The 21,931-nt window shown below is 47.0% G+C and overlaps 1 protein-coding gene across 1 annotated transcript in view; it reads right to left on the reverse strand.

Annotated features, from left to right (window-relative positions):
* The window catches only part of REL (REL proto-oncogene, NF-kB subunit), a gene marked incomplete at its 3' end in the record, with an annotated part of 32,734 nt that extends 12,884 nt beyond the window's left edge, over positions 1-19,850 (reverse strand). The window contains exons 1-4 of the mRNA XM_080615973.1: positions 19,724-19,850; positions 14,296-14,438; positions 11,408-11,556; positions 6,362-6,453 (exon numbers count right to left, since the gene is read on the reverse strand). Coding sequence (XP_080472099.1) covers positions 6,362-6,453; positions 11,408-11,556; positions 14,296-14,438; positions 19,724-19,730 — 391 coding nt within the window. The 5' untranslated portion in view covers positions 19,731-19,850. The remainder of the gene's footprint in view (positions 1-6,361; positions 6,454-11,407; positions 11,557-14,295; positions 14,439-19,723) is intronic.
* Between the last annotated feature and the right edge of the window lie 2,081 nt (positions 19,851-21,931).

Below are 21,931 nucleotides of genomic sequence, written 5' to 3' on the forward strand. Positions count from 1 at the left end.
AAACCTCTGAGGAACACAGGCCACTAATAACCACCGTGAGCTGTGCTCTGCCTTTGCTCTTACGCACACGATGGTTTTTAATTTAGGGGTATGCTGGGAGCTGGGTTTCATCTGAGTGATGACACAGACGTGGTTTGCCTCAAGCGTTTTGCTCCTGGAGTACAAAGATACCCCCTCAGCCCTGATACCGACTGATCACAGAATGGTTTAGGGTGGAAAGGACCGCATCCAGTTCCAACCCCCTGCCACGGGCAGGGACACCTTCCACTAGAGCAGGTTGCTCCAAGCCCCTGTGTCCAACCTGGCCTTGAACACTGCCAGGGATGGGGCAGCCACAGCTTCTCTGGGCACCCTGTGCCAGCGCCTCAGCACCCTCACAGGGAAGAGCTTCTGCCTAAGAGCTCGTCTCAGTTTCCCCTCTGGCAGGTTAAAGCCATTCCCCTTGGCCTGTCCCTACAGGCCCTTGTCCCAAGCCCCTCTCCAGGTTTCCTGCAGCCCCTTTAGGCACTGGAGCTGCTCTCAGGTCTCCCCTTCAGGAGCCTTCTCTTCTCCAGGCTGCCCCAGCCCAGCTCTCTCAGCCTGGCTCCGGAGCAGAGCTGCTCCAGCCTTGCAGCATCCTCACGGTCTCCCACGGACCCACTCCAACAGCTCTAGCTCAGTTTAACTCAGTCTCTAACAGAGGTTTTGCATAAAAGACCAGCTCTGCCCAACCTTCCATTTCCAGCACTACTCTTACGCTGGGCACAGCTCTCATGTGGTGAACCCGATCGAGGAACTGGGCTGGCTCTGAACTAACTTGTCAGCAGAAAAGAGGAAAAGCCTCGTGTTTTCGGTCGGTCGGTTCCCATGCTCACCAGTCCCAGCACAAAGACAGCAGTGGAAGCAGACAGAGGCAGTGGAAGGAAGGATTGACAACCTCTTCTTGCATTGGTGGTGCTGATCTGTGCCAGGTTCAACCAGTCAGGTCCCTCTTGGTGCTTGGGAGGTGCATTTTGGGTGCAGTTTACTTCCCCCAGCCTACATCCATCCACACTGGAGCCCAAGTATTCGCCTGGTGTCCCCTGCAGATGAACTCTATACAGCAGAAAAGGACCTCACCAGCCAGGTAATGCTACATGTGCTGCTTCTAAGTGAGTTACCATCATGAAAGTACAAAGGAAAGAGCAGATGTCCTGGTGTGCTTTTGTCCATCGCTATCAGAAGCGGAATATGGTGCTCTCTTTGAACCTGGGCTTTAGCAACGAGACACATCCATGCTCAGCCACACAAACAGAGGTGTAAACATCATCTACCAGCACTTGCTGAGAGGTAGAAGCTGGGAACAAGGGGAGGGAAGGGCCACGGCAGCGCTCCGCTTCTCCTCCCGATACACCCATGCCGGGTTTATGCCTCTGTGATCCATGAAGAGATAAGCTGCAATTAATTCTGCAGGAAAGAGAAGCCTTTGCCCGTACCCATAAACACACCGCGTGTCAGCAGTGCTCAGCGATTTAAATAAAGCAAAAGCTTTGTTATCGGTGCAAATGACTGCAATCCAGCTGTTACCCTGCAGTCAGCAAATACCTGAACTGCCGCGGACACAGTCCCTTGTTTTACAGAAGAAACGCATGGAAGGTGGAGGGCCCGGCCTCATGTAAAGGCCAAGAACTGGGAATACAAACGGACACTTGCAAACCTCAGTCCTTGTTCTGTCTAGACAATGGTTTTGTGAATCTGGGCTCTTTTCCTGTTTGAAATTCAACCTGAAAAAGGTAAAACTGGGACAGATTTAAGCAAATATATACATGAGCCTCCAGAGATCTGTGCCGCATCGCTCAGTAGATCCTGTTCATAGTAAAAACACCACAAGTCAGCAGTTTTTGTGTCTCTACCTGGTAATTCTCATTTTTAAACGATTTGAAAAGGGGCCGTCCTTCAGCTTAATGCACACCTTCCAGCACAAACAGCAGGAAGCATTTGCACGAGGAATGAGAGAACAAAGGGCTCTTCCAAAGGTAAAAGCTAATGTCACGTTAGGAACAGGACATTCAGCTTTCCGAGCGGATTTGTTCTATGCCTCTTCAATAGCAACTCACTCTTCCCAAGATTTTCAGCTTGGGAATTTAGGTGGGAGGTTACAAATTGGTTTAATTTAAGGACAGAAGTTTCAGGTTTCTCCTAACATTCCTACAACTGCCTGACAGGAGGATGGAGCCAGGAGGGGCTGGGCTCTGCTCCCAAGGAACAAGGGATGGGACAAGAGGAACCGGCCTCAAGCTGCACCAGGGCAGGTTTAGATGGAGCTGAGGAACAATTCCTGCCCCAAAGGGTGCTCAGGCATTGGAACAGGCTGCCCAGGGCAGGGCTGCAGTCACCATCCCTGGTGTAGACGAGGCCCTCAGTGCCATGGGTTAGTGGTGGCCTTGGCAGTGCTGGGGAATGGTTGGACTGGGTGATCTTGAAGGTCTTTTCCAACCTGTCTGATTCCATGATCTGAGCCATTCCCTACAGAATGAGTGGCCCCGGTGAACGTCTCCGATGTGGGTGACTGCTGCCGGAGCACAGGGGGTGCTTTAGGAGCGAGGGAAGCTGCTGCGGTGAGTGCAGGAAGCGAGCGTGGGGCTGAGCGCGGCGGAGGCGGTGCTGGGGGTGTTGTGGAGACGGTGACGAGCACAAAGCCCCCGCGGGTCAGCTGCTGGCGGGTGGAAAGGGGAAGCGGCGAAGGAAGGGCTGCGGAGGCAGCTGGAAACAGAGCACGGTGCTCGTCAGCAGCGGCGCAGACACAGGAATGGGCACCGAGCTCCAGGGAAAGCCGATCTCCTTCAATGGCTTGGGTTGGAAGGGACCTTAAAGCTCATCCAGTTCCAGCCCCCTGCCACGGGCAGGGTTATTTACCCCCTCCTGATCCAATGCCTGAAATCTGGCAGTTTCTCTGGGTTTTCTCCAACTCTTGAGAGTCACCCGTTTCCCTAGGAAAAGGTTGGTCCTTTGTCATTGCTAAATACAGTTTGCCCCCTAAATTTAAAGGACACGCTCAGGGCTTTCCCTCATTGATAATTAACTCGGGTTGTTATTAAGTCAATTGTTGTCTCTCTGTCAAGTCACACCCACCCACAAAAGCTCTTAACTGAAAACTGGCTCTTCTAATTGGAGTTGGCTGTACATCAGACAGTGCGCGGGGAGACGGGGATATGGCACAACTCAACAGCTACTAAAAAGAAAACAAACACCATAGAAAGCAGACGTGGACCAGCTCCACTGGAGGAGTAACTCTGCTCCTTCGATGCTATTTATATCATCATCATCATGACAAGGAGTCCTAGTTACTGCGCGCCATCTCCATGGCGTGCTCAGGAATGAGAGGCAAGCAAGAGGTCTAGAATGGGTTAGCTTATTACAGGACAAAAATATACGGATGTATGTATGGATGGTAGATATATGGATACATATGGATGTACTTTGTGAACACAACAGATCACAAACACACCCAGTGGAACAGCAGCTCTCTCTCAAACAAGGCTAACCCCAGAGGTGAGTCCAAGCCATCCCACTTGCATCCTACTGAATGCACACACTCTGTAAAGCTTACACTGGACTTAAGGGACAAGAGCTGCCAGCTGATTGTGGGGAATTCATTGTGGAGCAGCCTTACAGGTATGGTTGGAGCACGACTCGGATCAGACAGCTCCAGCAAGGGACACAGCACGGTTTGCATACGCCAACTCCTGATCACCCAGGGGTTCACAAGTAGACCTCAGTTGTGTCAACATCATAGGCAAGACTGCTGGAGAACACGATCTTAAAGCCCACACATCTTGACCAAGCAACTTCCTACCGTTGCTGATGATGACCCTTATTCAGTACATGTCCATACTGTATACGGGAAGGGTAGGATGGAAGGGATGACATCACCAGAAGATTTGCGTTAAGGCTCACTCTCCCTTTGCATCCCACTTGTCTTTGGCACCTGGGCTTCCCTGGAAGATGACAGCCCCTTTCCCAAGGAACACAACTCTGCGGACCCACACCTTGCTCTTAACTTTGTCCCTCACTGACAAGTAATACCCATGCTGGCAGGCTGGAGGCATTTTGCATCTGTTAATAGGGTCAGCACTGAACCTCTGCCCTGAAAGGAGGCTCAGGACAGGGACTGTTTGTTCTAGAAGCTAGGAAAGAAAAAGCAAAGACAACCAACAGAAAAACACCCCGAAGGCTGCTTTCGAGCTCCATGAGATTCCTTTCATGATGCTTATACAAGAAATGAGTAACACCAACTTGCGACCTGCTTCGAGGATGCACCTAACTCTGACATGTGTCTTCAGATGCCTTTCTGAAGACACACAAATAAAGCACAATGCAGGACGGATACAACACAGCCTGGAGAACGCAGTGATACTCTCCTGACCTTAAAAAACAAACTAAAGCCGTATGTAAAGCCTTCAATCTTATCAAGCACTGAACATTACAGTGACTGCTGCTAATGAAACCCTGCTGTGATCAATTCCGTACACCTATATTCCTGTCACCAATCCTGTTTTATTAGACCTTGGTCCTTGGCCTTTCTGGGCTCTGCTTCGTGTGGGACTGCCCTGGAGGCCGTTCCCAAGCAGCTCTGCTTTGTGCTGACACGTTAGCAATGCCGAAAGGCAATTCCATAGGCTGGGGATTGCCAGCGGCCCCTTCCCAGCACAACCCCTGCCAAGAGCAGGGAGCTGCCCTGTGTGTCACCCATGTGAGGCTCTCCCTGCTGCCAGGGCAGGGCTCTGGTCTCCTCCACTGCTGGGCTGGTGGGAAGCAGCCCCGGATCTGCTCTGATGCCTGCAGCAGCCCCAGAATGATCAGTGCATTGGGAGTTATGTGCCAACCACTGTGAAAATCTCCTGTCAGATGGCTGTAGTTAAGCGTTTCCTCACTATTACACTCAGCAGTGCAAGGAACAGAGCGAGCTATGTGGTGGCTAAAGCGTCTTTGGTGAAATACACGCACACAAAGGGATTTTACCACGTTCGTTCACTGCACAACATCAAGAGAAAATGCCAGTGCATGTTTTGTTTATGGAGTAAAAGAAAGCCAGGAGGGCTGAAGAGAAGAGTTCCCCTTTTCTGATTGAAATCAAGGTAGAGCTGAGTCAAGCTAACACGATTCGAACACTTCAACTGTTCTAGCTCTGCGGATGACTGAACCCATGTAACAATGGGTTTTTACAGATGCTGTTTTGTGCATACAATACCAAAACAAGGATTATTGTTTAGACGAACCATCAGCACCATCAGCCTGACTCCAAATGGCTGTTCTACAATTAAGAAAACACCCACAACATTTCTCACTCTGTAATAACTTCACCAGGCTTCTTTTCGACCCAATTCAGGGATGTGTTTTGAAGCAAGGCAAAAATCCAGCTCCCAGCTCTCTAAGAAGGGTCTTACCTGGATTCAACAACACATCTGTGAGTATTGAAAAGCATTTGGAAGACCTTCAAGTTCCTGCACACTTAAGCAAATACATGACTGCCTTCGCTAATAGTCTGGGGGTATTTAAGCTTTACATCCAATTCCTCCCAGTTGTGCCTGTGTGCTCCCCACCCCATCTCTGCATTGAACTTTGCAATTCTAAGGCTGTGGGATGAATTGGTTCAACAAGCTGATCTGAGGGGAAACCACTCTTTGTGAGTTGGTTTCCACTGGAGCAAGTTGCTGAGTGCGTGCAGCCCCACAGGCTCTGTGCAAGGTGTGAGGAAAGTAGTAGGAGTGTGTGAGCAGGGATGGAGGGAAGAGCAGGGTGTCTCTTTGAGAGCAGCCCACGGATCAGCGGTCATGTACAGCTACAGTGGGTAGAGCCTCACTGGTGTGGCTCTGTAGCAGCACAATCTGCCTCAGACTTGCTCAAGACCAATACTACCATGGAGCTCCTGAGTGCTTCTACCAGCTCCTGTGCTCTAAAATCAAGTGAGGAGCAGCTTCGAGGAGTCTATGAGCTCCTGAAGTGCCTGGCTGAGGGGTCACGAACATCAGTGTTCAAACAACAGGAGAGATGGGACGGTGGCAGGCTAGATTTAGATTGGTTCAAGTTGTTGCACAAGCGATGCTAATTCAGTCTTTCATTCTCATAGCTGCCTGAACAGGGGAAATCTGATTCCTGAGACACTTGTAGAAGTTTCCAGGGAAGGTTTCTGCTGCTATCCCATTGCTGCCGGGGATAAAGAGAAGAGCAACTATCCAAAGAGATTCACCATGTTATGACAATGCGGGAAGTCTGGGAGGGACACAGAAAGGGAAGACTGTTTTCTCCCCATTCTGGAAAAGATAAAGCTGCACCACAAAAGCAAAGGCAGGACAAGCAGAACCCCACCACCCTCACAGTGACCCAGCTGATTTCCACTCACCATTGAAAGGGTTGATCTTCTTAGAGATCCGTAAAGAAATGGATTCCTTCAGGTCTTTCTTCTTCACACACTGAATGCCCAGATTCTGAAAACTGAAGCACACGCGGCAGCATGTCAGCAACTAATGGAATCTTCACAGAGTTAATGACAGTTAATGCAAGTTATTTCTAACATCACACTATTCCACAATGAAGATTACCACTGTGCGGTAACACACAGTGTGAGAAGTGGGGAAAAAAGCTTATTGTGAGAAGGGTGCAAGATCTGGATGTTGGGTTTCCGAAGTAAGAGCAGAAACAGCAGTGAAAAATACTAAAATACAATTCTAAATATATATTCTTTATTAAATCTATATAAAAATACCGAAATACATATTCTTAAGACTGTATATTACTGTATTAAAAGTGATACTCTACAGTAAACCGACAGAGCTTACAGTTAAATACGCGAGCTCGCGTAATTTATAGCGGCAATTACTTTTGCTATCAATAAACGCACTGATTCGCGTTAGTTCAGGATTTTCTCTCTCCTGCTTTTGTACCAGGGAATGTAAATTTCAAACGCTGTTTTAAAGGGGTTTTTTTGAAACAAGTCAAAACAGGTCTTTAAACCTGGCATAGTTATGGAAAAGTTCTGAGGAGCTGCAGCTCTTCCTGATTTGCATAAGAGCGCAGGTCACCCCGATGCAGGAGGTGGGGGGAGTCCCAGGCGAGCTCTCCTTCCCACATGGAAAAACCATGACATCATCAAAGCTGAGTGGATGTAAAGCAGGAAGTAAGAAAAAATGAAAAGAAATCTCTGTGTTTCATGGGGTTACAATGAGCGCAGAGGACGGTCCCGCCAGCAGGCAGCTTTACCCAAGCACCAGCTACTTCCCTTCCTTTGAAACTCCACAGGAGCTCTTTGCTAAGCCTAAGCGCCTAAAAAACCACTTTAATGTACCTAAAGGCACTCCTTAATGCAGCTAAAGTTACTTCTTTATGCCCCTAAACATACTGCTTGTCCCTGCCAATGCTTCTCTGCTCTGAACAAGACTATCCTAGCATGGTAAGTTTCATTCCCTTAAACTCCTTTCCCTGTGCCAAGTTCACTCCGTCCAGAGGTTCCCACATCCTCTGCATTCAGGCTCCACTTCCAGAACCTTCATTCACTAGTGGAATGTGTAAGCTTCCCTTTGAAACCCAACAGGATAACCCAGAGGAGAATAAAACGCAGGAGCATCTCATACCTCACTATAGCACTTTGGTTTTATGTTGTGGCTACTGACATGCAAGATCTGTACCGTACCTTGAGGAACAATCCTATTTCTGTCTCCTCTTGTGGGCAGTACTATTTTAGGGCTTGGTCACAGCACCTATTACTTTTTCTCATGCTTGATCACAGCACATATTACTTTTTCTCCCCCCAGATACCCATTGTATTCCATAGATTCAGCCTGAAGCACGCTTCAAGGCTATGAACAGGCTTAGTTCCATATCACATCCCCAGTCCCAGCCATCCACCATAAATTACAGCTATCAAGCAAGCACATGCACAGAACTGACCTTGAACAAAAGCCCTACCCAGCTACACCAGACCTAAGAGCCATTACCCTGCATCATTTAACCACTGAACGAAGCCTCTCCTGAACAGCAACCAGGCCCCATCATTCTCAGGTTATAAATGGTTCCTCCACCATATGCTGTCACAGCAAAATTGTCTATTGAGCCATCAGTACACAGAGGGCTGGATCAGAGGAGGAACTGTCAAGAACCTCAGCACGGCCGTGGGGTTTCACATAGCACTGGCTGACAGGAAGCAAGCGAGATAATGAGAAGAGAGAGGGAGAAGTAGGAAGTGAGAAGAAACATGACAAACACTTAAGAGAAACCTATGATATCATCCATGCGGAGGGACAGCAACCTAGGAAGTAAGAATGTGAGTATACAGGCAGTCACACATGCTCCAACAGCCATGATTTTGGCTTGATGTTTTGGCCAGGGAGGGCTCTGATCGAGTTCAGGCAGCAGTACAAAGATCATCACACCACAGGCAGAACAAAACACTTTGTTTGACCAGAACTACAGGGGGAACTTTGAGCAAGCAGGAAGCAGAGTCATTACTCAGCGCAGCCCCAAATCTGGGATTAATAATTCCTCTTCTGCAGGAAAAAACCTCAAAAAACAAGTAATAAATTGGAGTTTTGCTCCATTTGGGATGCTCAGCAAGAGTAAACAGCCAGAATCCCTTCCAAGAGACGACACCTCCTGCTCACCAGTATTGTATGAGGCTTTTCTCCAACATGGACTCGAAGAGAAGAATGTGAAGACTGAGTCACCAGCCACAAAAAGGAAAATGACTTTAAACATCCAGATCCAATTACGGATCACACTGGTCTTTCATCTCAAAGCAACCAATGATTTGTTAAAAATGAGTGTACCGATGCTGGAAACATTTCAAAGAGAAACCTCACTTGGAGCATTGTGTGCAGTTCTGGTGTCCTCAACATAAAAAGGACATGGAACTGTTGGAACAAGTCCAGAGGAGGCCACGAGGATGATCAGGGGCTGGAGCACCTCCTGTATGGAGACAGGCTGAGAAAGTTGGGGCTGTTCAGCCTGGAGAAGAGAAGGCTGCGTGGAGACCTCAGAGCAGCTTCCAGTATCTGAAGGGGGCCTACAAGGATGCTGGGGATGGACTCTTCATCAGGGACTGTAGTGACAGGACAAGGGGTAACGGGTTCAAACTGAAACAGGGGAAGTTTAGATTGGATCTAAGGAAGAAATTCTTTACTGAGAGGGTGGTGAGGCACTGGAATGGGTTGCCCAGGGAGGTTGTGAATGCTCCATCCTTGGCGGTGTTCAAGGCCAGGTTGGATGAGGCCTTGGGTGTCATGGTTTAGTGTGGGGTGTCCCTGCCCGTGGCAGGGGGGTTGGAACTGGATGATCTTAAGGTCCTTTCCAACCCTAACTATTCTGTGATTCTATGATTATATGAATGTTTTGAGCCTCCTCCCATCAATGTCAAGCTCAATGGAAGCTTACAGCTTCACAATATCAATAAGGGGAATATAGACCACTTACTGTTTTGTAGGAAACCAAGGTGTTTATAACCTAAGGATACTGAGAAGAATTCATGGCTATAGCAACCAATCACAAGGGTCTTGCATGATGAGACACAGCATTATGTCAAAGAACATGGTCTGATGTACCAGGAAATGAAACCAGTATTTGCAGGTAAGTATTTGCAGAGCATCCCTGCACTTTTTGGCATTGCAGCCGCTCTACAGGCTGGCCTCATCCTTCCACACTCAGCCTTGTGCAACAGAACGTCAAGAGGAAAAACAATCAGTGTCTTCCTGTATCCGGTGAACGTAACGTAACCAGAAAAGGCGTTAAGCAATCAGGCTTTTCTGCTTCAGATTAGAAGGCACAGAGCTGAGAGCAGGAAATGGGATGGGCCAGGACACAGACATCCTTTGACCTTGAGTGAGGAAGCTTGATTTGAGACAAGAGAAAGGAGAAGCTGGTGAATGGATGGTCAGAGGAAGGTGCAAGGTCCATTAACAGCTTGAGATATTCACAACTGCCTTTCAGACAAGGTGAAGGGAAACTCTATTTGCAGGGAAGCCGATGAGGATGAGGTTGCAACAATCAAGGTGAAAGGTTTAAATGCCTGAAGGGACAGCCCTACCTTCCTAGAGAGGTGTAACAGTAAGGGAAAAGTGACAGGAATTACATTTACTAATCCTTTTCTACCATTTGCCAAGCAGGATAACACTGTGAACCGAGCTAAAAACAACGCAGTAATAAAACTGTTAGCACCTGTAACAGCAAGAGATAGTACAGTCAACATGCTACATGTCACCTAAATACATGACAGCACATCCATGATCACTTGAGCCTGGACTGTACATTGAAGAAGCATCTCCACTACTACAACTATTTATTTCACCATCAGGCAATCATCATCTTCAAACACAGTGTGTCTTCAGTCCTTTAATAAGTGTTCTACTGACTAAACCCACATAAATGCGGAGTAATTTCACTAACATCAACAGAATCACATCAGCCTGAGAGCAGGGCGTAAGAGCTACTTACACACTGAAACATTTACCTCATTTTCTTCCCAGCTCAGTTACCTTTCCCCCAGAGCAATAGCCTACTTCCAGGTTTACTGCATCACAAACTGGGAACCACAAACAGGTTGTCAATTCTCAATTCCCCTCTCCGGCAAAAATCACTCGATATTTGTTGCAGTTTCCTCTGCTTTCACTATATTACATGAGACTTGGAATACTGATGGGAAATGCCATTCAAATACAACTGGATTTTAGATGTTCTTAATATCCCTCTGAATAGCACTGAGAAACACATCTCATACACAGCGTGAATCCTCCTTACTTCCTTCTCTTCCCTGCTTGCTCTACAGAACCGAGCCCCAGCACAACCTGTATTTTCACTCCAAGAAAACCCCAACCCAACCAGCAACAACAGTGAGAGCTACTAACACGTTCCTAGATGTGTCACAACCATTATCTTCTAAATGACATGATAATCAGCCAGTACAAACTTTCTCCACCAGTTTCCAGAGTCCAAGTGTAATTCCCATGGAAGATGTGAACTTCCCTAATCATAGAATCATAGAATAGTTAGGGTTGGAAAGGACCTTAAGATCATCCAGTTCCAATCACCGTGAAGTACTAATTCTAATGCTGTTGTTACCTATTCTATTACTCATCGTTTTCACATGTAGGAAAGAATCATGCTCCAGAGTAATAAGTGTTACTGAAGAAGAAGAGAAAAGCAAGTAAGTGGGAGAAAGGGAAAGGAGACAGACATTGGGAGAATGAACAAAGGAAAGGGTGACCGGAAAAGAACAGGACCAAAGAGGAGAGAAGAACTGAAAAGGAAGTAAATACTTCGAAGAGGGGCTGCCCTCTCCCCAAGATAGATTAATAAACTTCAGCAGAAACTGCATTCTAACAGCTCTTTTACTCACTGGTCAGAGGTTTAAAACATCAGATTAGCACAGTTAATCAAACTCCCAAGTAACACCACTACTCACGACAGGACTCGCCGCTCTGGGCCAAACTCTGCTTCATAGTAGCCATCTCTGCAGTCTTTCCCAACCAGGTCATGAGGATGTGGCTTGTAGGGTTCATTCTTTGTTACCAATGTAGTTCGTATTTTGACTTTTCCAAAGTAGTTCAGAATCTGCAAGAAAATTGAGATATTTTCTAGATTACAGACATCAGGACTAGTAAAGTCCCCACATACAGGGACATATTTCATTATCATAGCTAGCCTTGCAACGAAAGACACAAAATTCAACATAGGCAACCACATACAAATGCTTTTTGAAGGATGGGGCTTGGAGCAACGTGGTTTAGTGGAAGGTGTCCCTGCCTGTGGCAGGGGGTTGAACTGGATGAGCTTTAAGATCCCTTCCAACCCAAACCGTTCTATGATTCTATGGCAGGTCTAGCTCCAAAGACCTTACGAAAACACTCCTAAAGCCTCAGGGATACGGATATTACCTGTGCATGGAACACTAAAGAGTGAAAGAGGATCTTAACAGATACAGCATGACATAACCCCCTATGAAGGCTGGGTTTTTAATCAATTCTCAGTTGGATATTCAATCCCCTATTCGAGAAGGAGGGCACTGAATTCTCAAGCTCCTACTAGAGCTTTCACTACAGTCACCAACCTAATTCAATGCATGTTTCTCAGGTGCATAAAGGTCTTTCCTCACGCTGACAGCTACCAGTGAAGTCGCCAAGGGTTGTGTGGGTAAGTGAAAAAACAAGAAAAGAAAAACAGTTTGGCCTAACTTGTTTGAAGCTTAACAACTGAAAACAAATACAAGACTTGCTCAGGCACACGTTTGTGCAGAGGTGAGCTCTCCTCCTCCACTTCCCCTGCCCTGTAACTAAGTGTTCCTCTCCTCTTTGAGCTCTTTCTTTTCTCCTCCAAGGATCCATCATATATCCTTTCCAGCCAACATCTCAAACCTTTCACTTGACCTGTGCTCTTCTAGCTTCCATCATGTTAGCTTCTTCAGTCTCCAATTTGGCTCCTTTCTTGGCCTTCATAAAAGTCACCATTACTCTTCACCTTTAAAATCAAACTTCCATCACTCCTTCATCTTCCTCAACTATTACATCACTTCTCTCTCATTTCACACCCAGTCCCTTGAATCTGAAGCCTGATCTGACCACTTCTGATTCCCCAGTTCCTCCCTTATGATGTTCATCATAACCACACCATGAAATTTAATCTCTTCCTGGCCTCTCTGTTCTCATCCTCATTGATGTTTCCATCTCTAGAGGGGACTCCCCTAGCAACTTATCAGCACTAAAGCCTCCTACGGGCTTCAGGGAGGCAGGAATTCACCTAGAAACCACCTGCTATTGGTAACAATCAGCTCTGTCATCAACAGTCACCATGTCAGGACTGCATGGCCACCTACCCCTGTCCCATCTTCCCTTTGGGATCAGGCTGACCTTCACGTGCAGCCCAGTCCAGGCTAAAAGGAATTAAGGGCTTATCTTGCCCATTCAGCTTGTGCCCTGACACAGCCTTAGGCTGAGAGAGTCTGTGAAAGCATCTACTCTTGCCAGAAGACTGCGTAGTTCAAGTGGCAGAGTGCTGAAAAAAAGAGAGTCTGGCAAGATCTCCATTTCCTGCATTCCATACCCAAATCTGGCACTGTGGCAGTCAAGGGGAGGACCTTCTTGTTTGCTTCCTTCCCTTCATAATTCTGGCTTCAGGCCTGGATCAGCTTCCACAGTTGCTTTATGCAGCAGAAGCTCAAGACACAACTGCCAAGGCGATCTTCCTCAAACTCTCCCTCTTGTTAAATAACTTCTATGACTCAGCCTAAAACACCTCCTGTTTTTCAGATTTCACATCCTCTCTATCTGGGGTTTTTTTGCTCTGATTCCAGAGACTCCCTCTTTTGGCTCTTCTTTTTACTCTACTTGCAGGCACTGCAAACAGATACACAGCTTCTATTCCTGGGCACTGTAACATACTTCCAGACGGCAAGTTCTCTTCACTTCCCATTTCTATTTGGGCTATCTCTTCTAATCTCGTCTCTGAAAGACTTTCTCCAAACTGAAAGAGATCAAGGAAAACACCAACAACTTCAAAGAGGTAATCAGAAATTCTTCTCCCTTACCCTACTTCTCCAGGGTCTCTGACACATTCCTTTGCCCCACATACAAAAGCTACTGCCAGAGTGCTTCCATTCCACCTTTAGTGCCTGTACCTTAGTCCCTGCTTTGATCACAGCTGCTAGGGCTACTCTGAATCCCTTCATTCTGGATTTCCCAACCTCTCCATAATGCAGTCACCCTACTCGTCTTCATTGCAGATGCTCTGATCACATAATTCTCCTTCTTAGCTCATTTTAAAACTTCTATCCCCTTCTAACTTCATATCCTTCATGGCAGTTTCTTCTGCAGAGCCTGATCACCAAATCACTGGCTCCAAGTCACTTCTTTCTTTGCTCAACCTGTACAAAGTGCCTCCTTTCATGTTGTGCCCAGCAGCTTTTCAAAGCCTTCTCAAATCTGGAACGCAAACTCCTTCAAAGCTCTCCCAAAATTCATACCCAAGTCACATAACTAAGAAGCCCAAACACGCAGACAGCAAAAGCTAATAATGAAGGGTTCTCAGACAATGAGTAACTTCACCAAGTTACTTCACCAAGTGTTCCCTCTCTACTAGCACTTTGCAAGCTACCTCTACACATTCTCCTCTTCGTGTAAATTTGAAACAAAACCTTTCAATGGCTCTTTTTCCACCCTGTTGCAACTACATCTGCATGCCAAGGAAAGAGGAACAGAACATGAAATTAGAACTATTGGCTGCACCGAGACCAACACAACAGCCACAGCACCATGTTCGCATGGGCAATGGTAGCTCATAGATAAAAGCAGTATTTACCTGTATGGAAGGGAAGGTCTTGTTGTTTTCAGTACTGTGCTCTCCTGGAATGCTGCCTGCTGATCTCCCCTCACATTTGTATCTGAAACGCATGCCCCTTTGCCTGGGTTGCTCGAATATTTCAATGTAGGGCTCAGGGCCACCTGAAAACCAACACATTTTCAATGTTAGTATACGCTAGAGCTTATAAAGCAGCAGAAGATACAAGAATTACTGACATTACCATCAGTCCCCTTGGTCTACGTTCTCAGACAATCTACTCTTCGATTTAGGTATATGCACACATTGAAGGTGGGGAGCAAGGAGAGAACAGATTTAAATGAAGCCTCCAGGTATCACTGCCTTGTAAGTAATGCGCAAATTATGCCCTCCCTCCCCTCTCGCCTAGAACTTAGCTTCTTTTAGCTATTAGAGAATATGCGTGTGATAAAAGAAGACTGTCTACAGCAGAAAAGCAATCTCTGTTTTGAGGGAATAGCTGGCGTTTTTAATTGTAACACACTTTCAGGACTGGCTGTCCTCTCAAAGCACAGGTAGTCTCGAAGCCAAGTACTACGTTCTCTTAAACCTCCTCTGAAAGTGAAGATGTTGATTTCATTGATTTAGCTCCTATTATAGTGAAGCAGAAACTATGCAAATTATGCAAAAAAAAAAAACCCAAGCCAAACCTGTGGGTTGAAAACCATCACTGTGAGCTCAGGAAATACCTCATTGCTGATACTGAATTCTGCCTCCTGAGCTGCCCACCTCCCGCAGGGCTAACTTCTAGTTCCAGTTACCTCCCTAGACAGCAAAACCTCAGTAAAAGCTATTGGGCAGTTGTCAAAGAGAGGTTTTCAGGGAACACAAGTGATAACCAAGAATAAGAAACAAGTGACCTCTTAAACAAGGGGGGGGTTAGAAAGACATTAACTTTGCCAGATGATGTCTTATTGCCAGACAGTAACAAGCTATTAAATATATCTCTCTGAGAACACCAAACAGGATAGTCAATCAAATGGTGACAACAGTGGGATGGCATGTGAAAAACAAACAACAGAGGGTAAGTAAATATTGTAGATGTTGAATCATCATGGTGCTGCACGATCAGAAGAACGTAGCTTATGGAAATATCTACCGAGTTCTCTGTCATCTTCATATAATAGCATCCTACTCAAGCCAGGTTGAGCATCACAAACAAACATGACAGGCAAAATCCTGTGGTAAAGCACTGAGAAAAAGTGCTTGGACTTCAACATAATAAGCAAAATAGTTATTAAATATATTGGAAGTGCTAAAAGGGTGAAAGATTCTCTACTTCCTTTTGCCCAAGGGCTATATGGGCTATGAGTCCGTAGCATATGTGCTTTGGCAAAGAGGTGGATTCCAATCTTAACTCTATTTATTACGGAGGTTTATGGAGTTAAGCTTCTCTTTTGTTGCACCTCCAATGGTTTAGGTATACCTGCCAACACAAAGCCTGGGATTTGTTGATTGCAAAACACTTCCAGTGCTGCAGCAGCTCATACTCAAAGTAGGGAAGCACTATACCCTAAAAGATAAAGTAATTAGTAGAGAAAGGATGGAAAGAACTACATCTCCAGGACATCACCTGGGTCCAACTTGAATGCTCACTTCAAGTGTAACATACCTGCCTACGGCTGTGGGAAGGCAGCATGGGAAAGCAGCTCTTATGCTGGAATTGTCTTAACACCACGTGCCTTTTCAAAACCTGAATGCCTTTTAAGAAGGCACAATGCACTTCAACTCCAGGCTGTGTTTGGTGGCAGACACTTGAGAACTGTGGTTTAGGGCTCTATATCCCTTTCAACAACTCATCAGATTGCAGTATCTCCTCCCATCAATCAGATCACCTCCCATCAAGCAGATTTTAGCCATTTTCTGAATACAGACCATGAGCAGTCACATTAAATACACCTTAGCCATTACTGTAGGTTTACTTACAAGGATGGTCCCTTTCCTAGATATTTCCCAGATATTACCTAACCCTCCTTCAGATAAGCTTTGCGTACCTCCTTTTCCTGGAAAATAAGCAAGTCCAACAAAAGGGGGAGGCGGAACTGGCACTGATTACCAAAAACTAAGCCTAGAAATGACATAAAGCTGGTTTCAACAAGAGAGTAGAAGCCTGAGCTTCTCACAAAACCAAGTTCACCCACCAGTGTACAGCTATTTAACACTCAGATTTACTTCTGCTATTGTATTTATCAGCACAGCCCAGTGGCCCAAACAGAAGAGCTCTGCCAGCAGTGAGGGGTGACTGTGGTATATCAACTTCCCATTCCCACCAGGCAGCTGAGGAGCGAGAAGAATCTCTCCTTCCCATTCCTACGTAACACCGTACGTCACAAATACAGACACAAACCCATGCACTAAATTAAAAATCTACTTTGGAAGTCATAATGACAAAATTGCAGCAAAGTGCCTACTAATCATCCTACTCGGGAGATGCACACGCTTACATAGCTGCTAACCAGACGCACAGTACACCCACATACATCACCTATTTGTCAAAACCAGCCTCGCTGTTCGAAACTACTACAGAACGCAATCACCTCAAGTCTTTAACTCTCTCTGCTTGAAACAATAATTTCCCTTCACGCTCTACTAATACTTTATAGAGGGCTTTTTTTTCTCACCTATTAAGTTAAAACCCTGGGCTCAGCGATCTTTATGGGGCTGTGGCTGAAACAAATGGCATTGAAGGCTTAACAGCAGGTGTGCTTGTGGGAAAGTAAAGCTCAGTGACGCGGTAGCCTCCAGAGATTAAACATTAAACTTGGGGTTACCTTGGCTCTCTCACTCTGTTTAAGAATCACGCTATCATCTCTATTGAGACTATCGCTGTCATCGTGTTTTGTGTGGAGAGGGAACAAACAGAAGTGTTTGTGTGAACTGAAGGTATTATCAGCGCTCTGCAGCCAAGTGGAGGGCTGCTCAGGGTTCCCTCTTCCTGTAAACCAGCAGCGTGCCTGTGAAGTGGCATGGCTTAACTATTTCACAATCTCTACTCACACACAGAGCCCTGTCAGTTCCCACACGGTTGCTAAAGACCTGTCCTCTTCAGGTCTTGGTGTGTTTGTCAAACAACGATGAGCGATGGCAAAGAGCACACCTCTCCTGCTAATTCTAGAAGAGAAATGCACAGCCACTCACAGCACCCACCTGCCCCCAACTACTCAAAGATGCATCTGAAATGGAAGAAAAGCAGAAACCTAGCTAATCCTTCAGCTAAGTGCTTAAGAGTTCGATTTGCATTTGTAATTAATGGTAACTGCCTACACACACGCGAGCAACAGAAACACTGTGCTACATATTACAACCTGCCTCTTGTTCTGTTTGTTATAAAACTGTTTATTCCCTCTGTGCCCTGAGTGCTAAACACTACACTGCTTAAAATACAACTACACTAGATAATTTAAGAGTATATAGGAGACCTATTGTTGCAATTACATACACAAGGAGAATGAGTAAAAGCAGGAAGAGCTCCAAGAGTTCACCAGCTTGTGCTCACTGAAGAGCCAAAGGCTGTTTTCTTCTCATCTGTTTTGAGCAATACAAAAAGGAACAAAAGGACAATCCCAAAGCCTCCAAAGAACGCTCCATCAGACCTCTCCACGCTGAGAAACCCAGGCTGGTTTAATGTTTAACATGGCCTGTGCCTGAGGGAGGAGGTGCCAAGCAAAGCACCAGCAGGATCAAGGGTTGGGATGTTCGGTTTGGTTCCTCCGCTCAAAGGAAGCAGGCTCTGGAGTAACTACACAGCGTGCAGTCTTCTCACACAATCCAGGAGTACCTGTGAGCAGACCCAGCAACATCAGTGCGTGTGAAAGCAAAGGAGCTGTGGGTCTTTGTGGAAGATGTGAAAGTATCACCCGAAACCCTACAACCCGACACACAGATGGGAGCAGCATTGCCCTTCAGCTCTGCTGTCGCTGCTGTATGGGTCACTGGTGACCCTGCCTCCTCCCCACAGCAACAGCCCTGTCTGAATAGCAAGATCAGACAATCTACATGCTTACAACCCTCTGCAGCACCCCAGGCTAAAAAGAGACGACAGGGCACGATTTGTTACAGCACATTCCAGCTCCATCTGAAGTAACCGGAAGCGTAAACGTATTTGTTTTAGAAAGCAGTCATCTACCCAGAATCTGCAGTTTCTGTTGTTCTAACAGAGACAAACTGCTCCTGAACTTCCTCTTTACCAGCGTAACATTACAGAACAGCAACCAAAAGAGAGGAAAAAAAAAAAGCCAACTACAAAAGCTGCCTTGTACCAGGAAGTTATGAACTTCCCCTACTGAAAAATTCCTTATCTGGTTCCTAATTACACCAAAAATACATTAAGACATGAAGAAGAAAAAAGAAGTGTGATCTCTCAGTTTTGCCACTATAAAATACAGCGTAACGTTCAAAACAAGCCTCCATACAAACCCAGTGTTGTCTCTCCCTGTTGATAGTTCACACACCTATGTATTTAGCCAGACTGAAAGTTCATACTTTGCTAAGCAGTAACAGAGCACACACCGCTCAGTTCCGAGGCTGGAAAGCATCATTCCCTAGAGATACTACTCTAATTAACACTGTCAAGTCTTAAGTTTTGGGGCTGTTTTTAAACTCTAAGAAAGATACGAAAGAGACATCTGAAAGGCTAACAAATTCGGTTTAATTTAGCCCAAAGAAACATAATTGTACTTTTTGTTGTAATTACTCAGTGTATGATCCCTTATCTACGTTACTTTGCATTTATGTCATCTCCTTTTCTTGTTCATTTGCATTCTTGCAGGCAAGTTCCTATGTGAACGGGATCGTGCCGATCATCACAGTCTTTGGACTACTGAAGTCCCTAGCCCAGAGAGGAGCCCTGTGTGCTTATTTAACACCTAAACACTTTAACAGCACCATTTGAAGACTTAAAGGATCCATTCTGAAACACAACAGCCTCGTCAGACCTTGTCGCAACAACCCCGGGATATTTCTTCATTAACTTTTTCCATCAGCCTACTTAGCAAGCTCCACGGAGGTGGATTTAAAATCAAAAGCAGATGCTGGGGTGATGGGTAAGAGCACTGTCACCCTCTTTCGCACTGTTACTCACCTACCTCTGACTGCCTGCGGGCTTAAGTCAATGGTGGAAGAGCAGAAGCCAACCAGCCCTCACAGCATAGAAATAAGAAACAGCCGACACTCGGCCTTTCCCCTAAAGAAGCGATCGTTTCTTCACCAACGCAGTCGCAATAACGAAAGGAAGGGCGGAGGGGCCCGGCTTTCCGCATCGCGATGGGCGCAGCCCCAGGGGCACCGGGAGGTGCGGGGCACGGGGAAAAACGGGTCCGCTCCCTTCGGGGCTCCCACCAGTACCCCCATTAACACCAATACCCCCCCAGCACCACGTCCCCGCTGGGTCCCGTCCCGTCCCGCCGCTCACCCGCCATGCTGACAGCTCCGGCGCAGTGTCGCTGCCGCGGGGCTCCGCGCCCCGGCCCCGCACGGCTCGCTCGGTCGCTCGCTCGGTCGCACGGACGGACGGACGGGCACACAGACAGAGCCGATCCCTCCGCCGGCTGCGCCCTTTTCAGGGGGAAATTCCCGTTGGGCGGGCGGACGTGCTCCGCGATGAACCGCCCCCCCGCCCGCCTCCGCCGCGCCCAGCCCGGCAGCGGCGCTGGGGACGGAGCGGAACGGAGCGGAACGGAACGGAGCGGAGCGGAGCGGGGGACGAGTCCCATCGCCCCTCCCGGGAGTAGGAGGAGGAGGTGAAGGAGAAGCGGAGGGAGGGCACCGCCACCCCGCCGCGAAGCGGTTCACCCGCAGGACCCTGCCTTGCGCTCGAGGTGGGCAGGGGGAAAAGTTGTGATTCCATTGAGCATCCTGTAAATTCAGAGCACAGCAGAGCTGACTGGAGCATACAATCAGCTGGGTTGGAAAAGACCTTTAAGATCATCCAGTCCAACCATTGCCCAGCACTGCCAAGGCCACCACTAACCCATGGCACTGAGGCCTCGTCTCCACGGTGGGTGAACACTTGCAGGGACGGTGACTCCAGCCCTGCCCTGGGCAGCCTGTTCCAAGGCCTGAGCACCCTCTGGGGAAGGAATTGTTCCTAATACCCAGCCTACACCTCCCCTGGTGCAGCTTGAGGCTGTTTCTTCTTGTCCTGTCACTTGCTCTTCGGAAGAGGAGACCGATTCCCAACTCACTACAACCTCCTTTCAGGTAGTTGTAGAGAACATGATTCTTCCAAGCAGCTACACGAGCTCATACTCCTCACTCTCCTGTTCAGCACACTTTCTCAGCACCTAGAAGCCTTTGCAGCATCCCTGCATAGAATGGTTTGGGTTGGAAGGGACCTTAAAGCTCATTCAGTTCCAGCCCCCTGCCACGGGCAGGGACCCCTTCCACTAGAGCAGCTTGCTCCAAGCCCCTGTGTCCAACCTGGCCTTGAGCACTGCCAGGGATGGGGCAGCCACAGCTTCTCTGGGCACCCTGGGCCAGCGCCTCAGCACCCTCACAGGGAAGAGCTTCTGCCCAAGAGCTCATCTCAATCTCCCCTCTTTCAGTTTAAAACCATTTCCCCTTGTTCTGTCACTACACACCCTTGTAAAAAGAACCCTCTCCATGTATCTTCCTCAGTCCCTTTAGGTAATGAGGTTACATCACCCGTAACACCCCTCCTTCCCTCTCCATAAGCCCCTAGAGACCACGCTCTCCTGTTACCCCTGTTCTTCTCAGTTGCACAGGTCCTGGTGGTCACACACAGGCAGCAATAACAAAACTATATGTACTGTGGACAGACTAATATGGAAGGGAATGAAAAACTCATCAGCTACAAGCTGACCTAGTCACAACAGTCAACATCTAGCTAACCTTGAGAGCATTCTGACTCCAAAATACAGCTCACAGCTTGGACCTGACACTGCAAAATCAAGTGAAGGAGATGAAAATGGTGGGATCCACCCCACAGCCCCAAACTGGGATCAGTTGGACGGGTCAGTGACAAGCAGATGTAGGGGGATTTAAATACCTGTAAAGACAGTAAAGCAAAGGAATGGCGAGCCCACACCTTGCTGTGGTTACAAGACTGCAGTTGGTTAGCAATAAGATTTAATTATATTTTTATCCTTAAATCTTTACTCTGGGAATGCAATGCACTGTCCTGTGTGAAAATACGGTTAAATAAATTGGTATCCTTGAAAAAGGAACATTAATAAAAGCCTCAAAGAGCACTCCAGCAAGGTACATAACAGACAGGGGCTTTTTACTTTTCTTCTTCCCACTATCCTTTTTAAAAGCAAAGATTATTGGGATGTACAGGAATGAACCACAGCAGAAAACGCTGTTCTATAACCAGCAAATCCATACCTTTAGTGAAGCAGAAGGTCTGCCCAATGCTTGTTAACCTTCCGGCTCTATGCTCCATCTCAACTTAACAGGGCTTAATTTTGCCCAACTACCATCAGATTTCCTATAAACAGAAATTATCTTTCTTCATTCCACAAGCAAAACTTCCCTTATTTAAGATTCAATTTGTCGTACACTAGGGTTGTTATGCCCCTCTCAAGTTTATACCTGAAATCAGGATAGAAGGATCCTGGGAGGCACACAGGATAATCAGGATGTCTGTGACTAGCTCTAG

This window comes from Psittacula echo (assembly GCF_963264785.1).
Source record: "Psittacula echo genome assembly, chromosome: 4".
Taxonomy (NCBI): Eukaryota; Metazoa; Chordata; class Aves; order Psittaciformes; family Psittacidae; genus Psittacula; species Psittacula echo.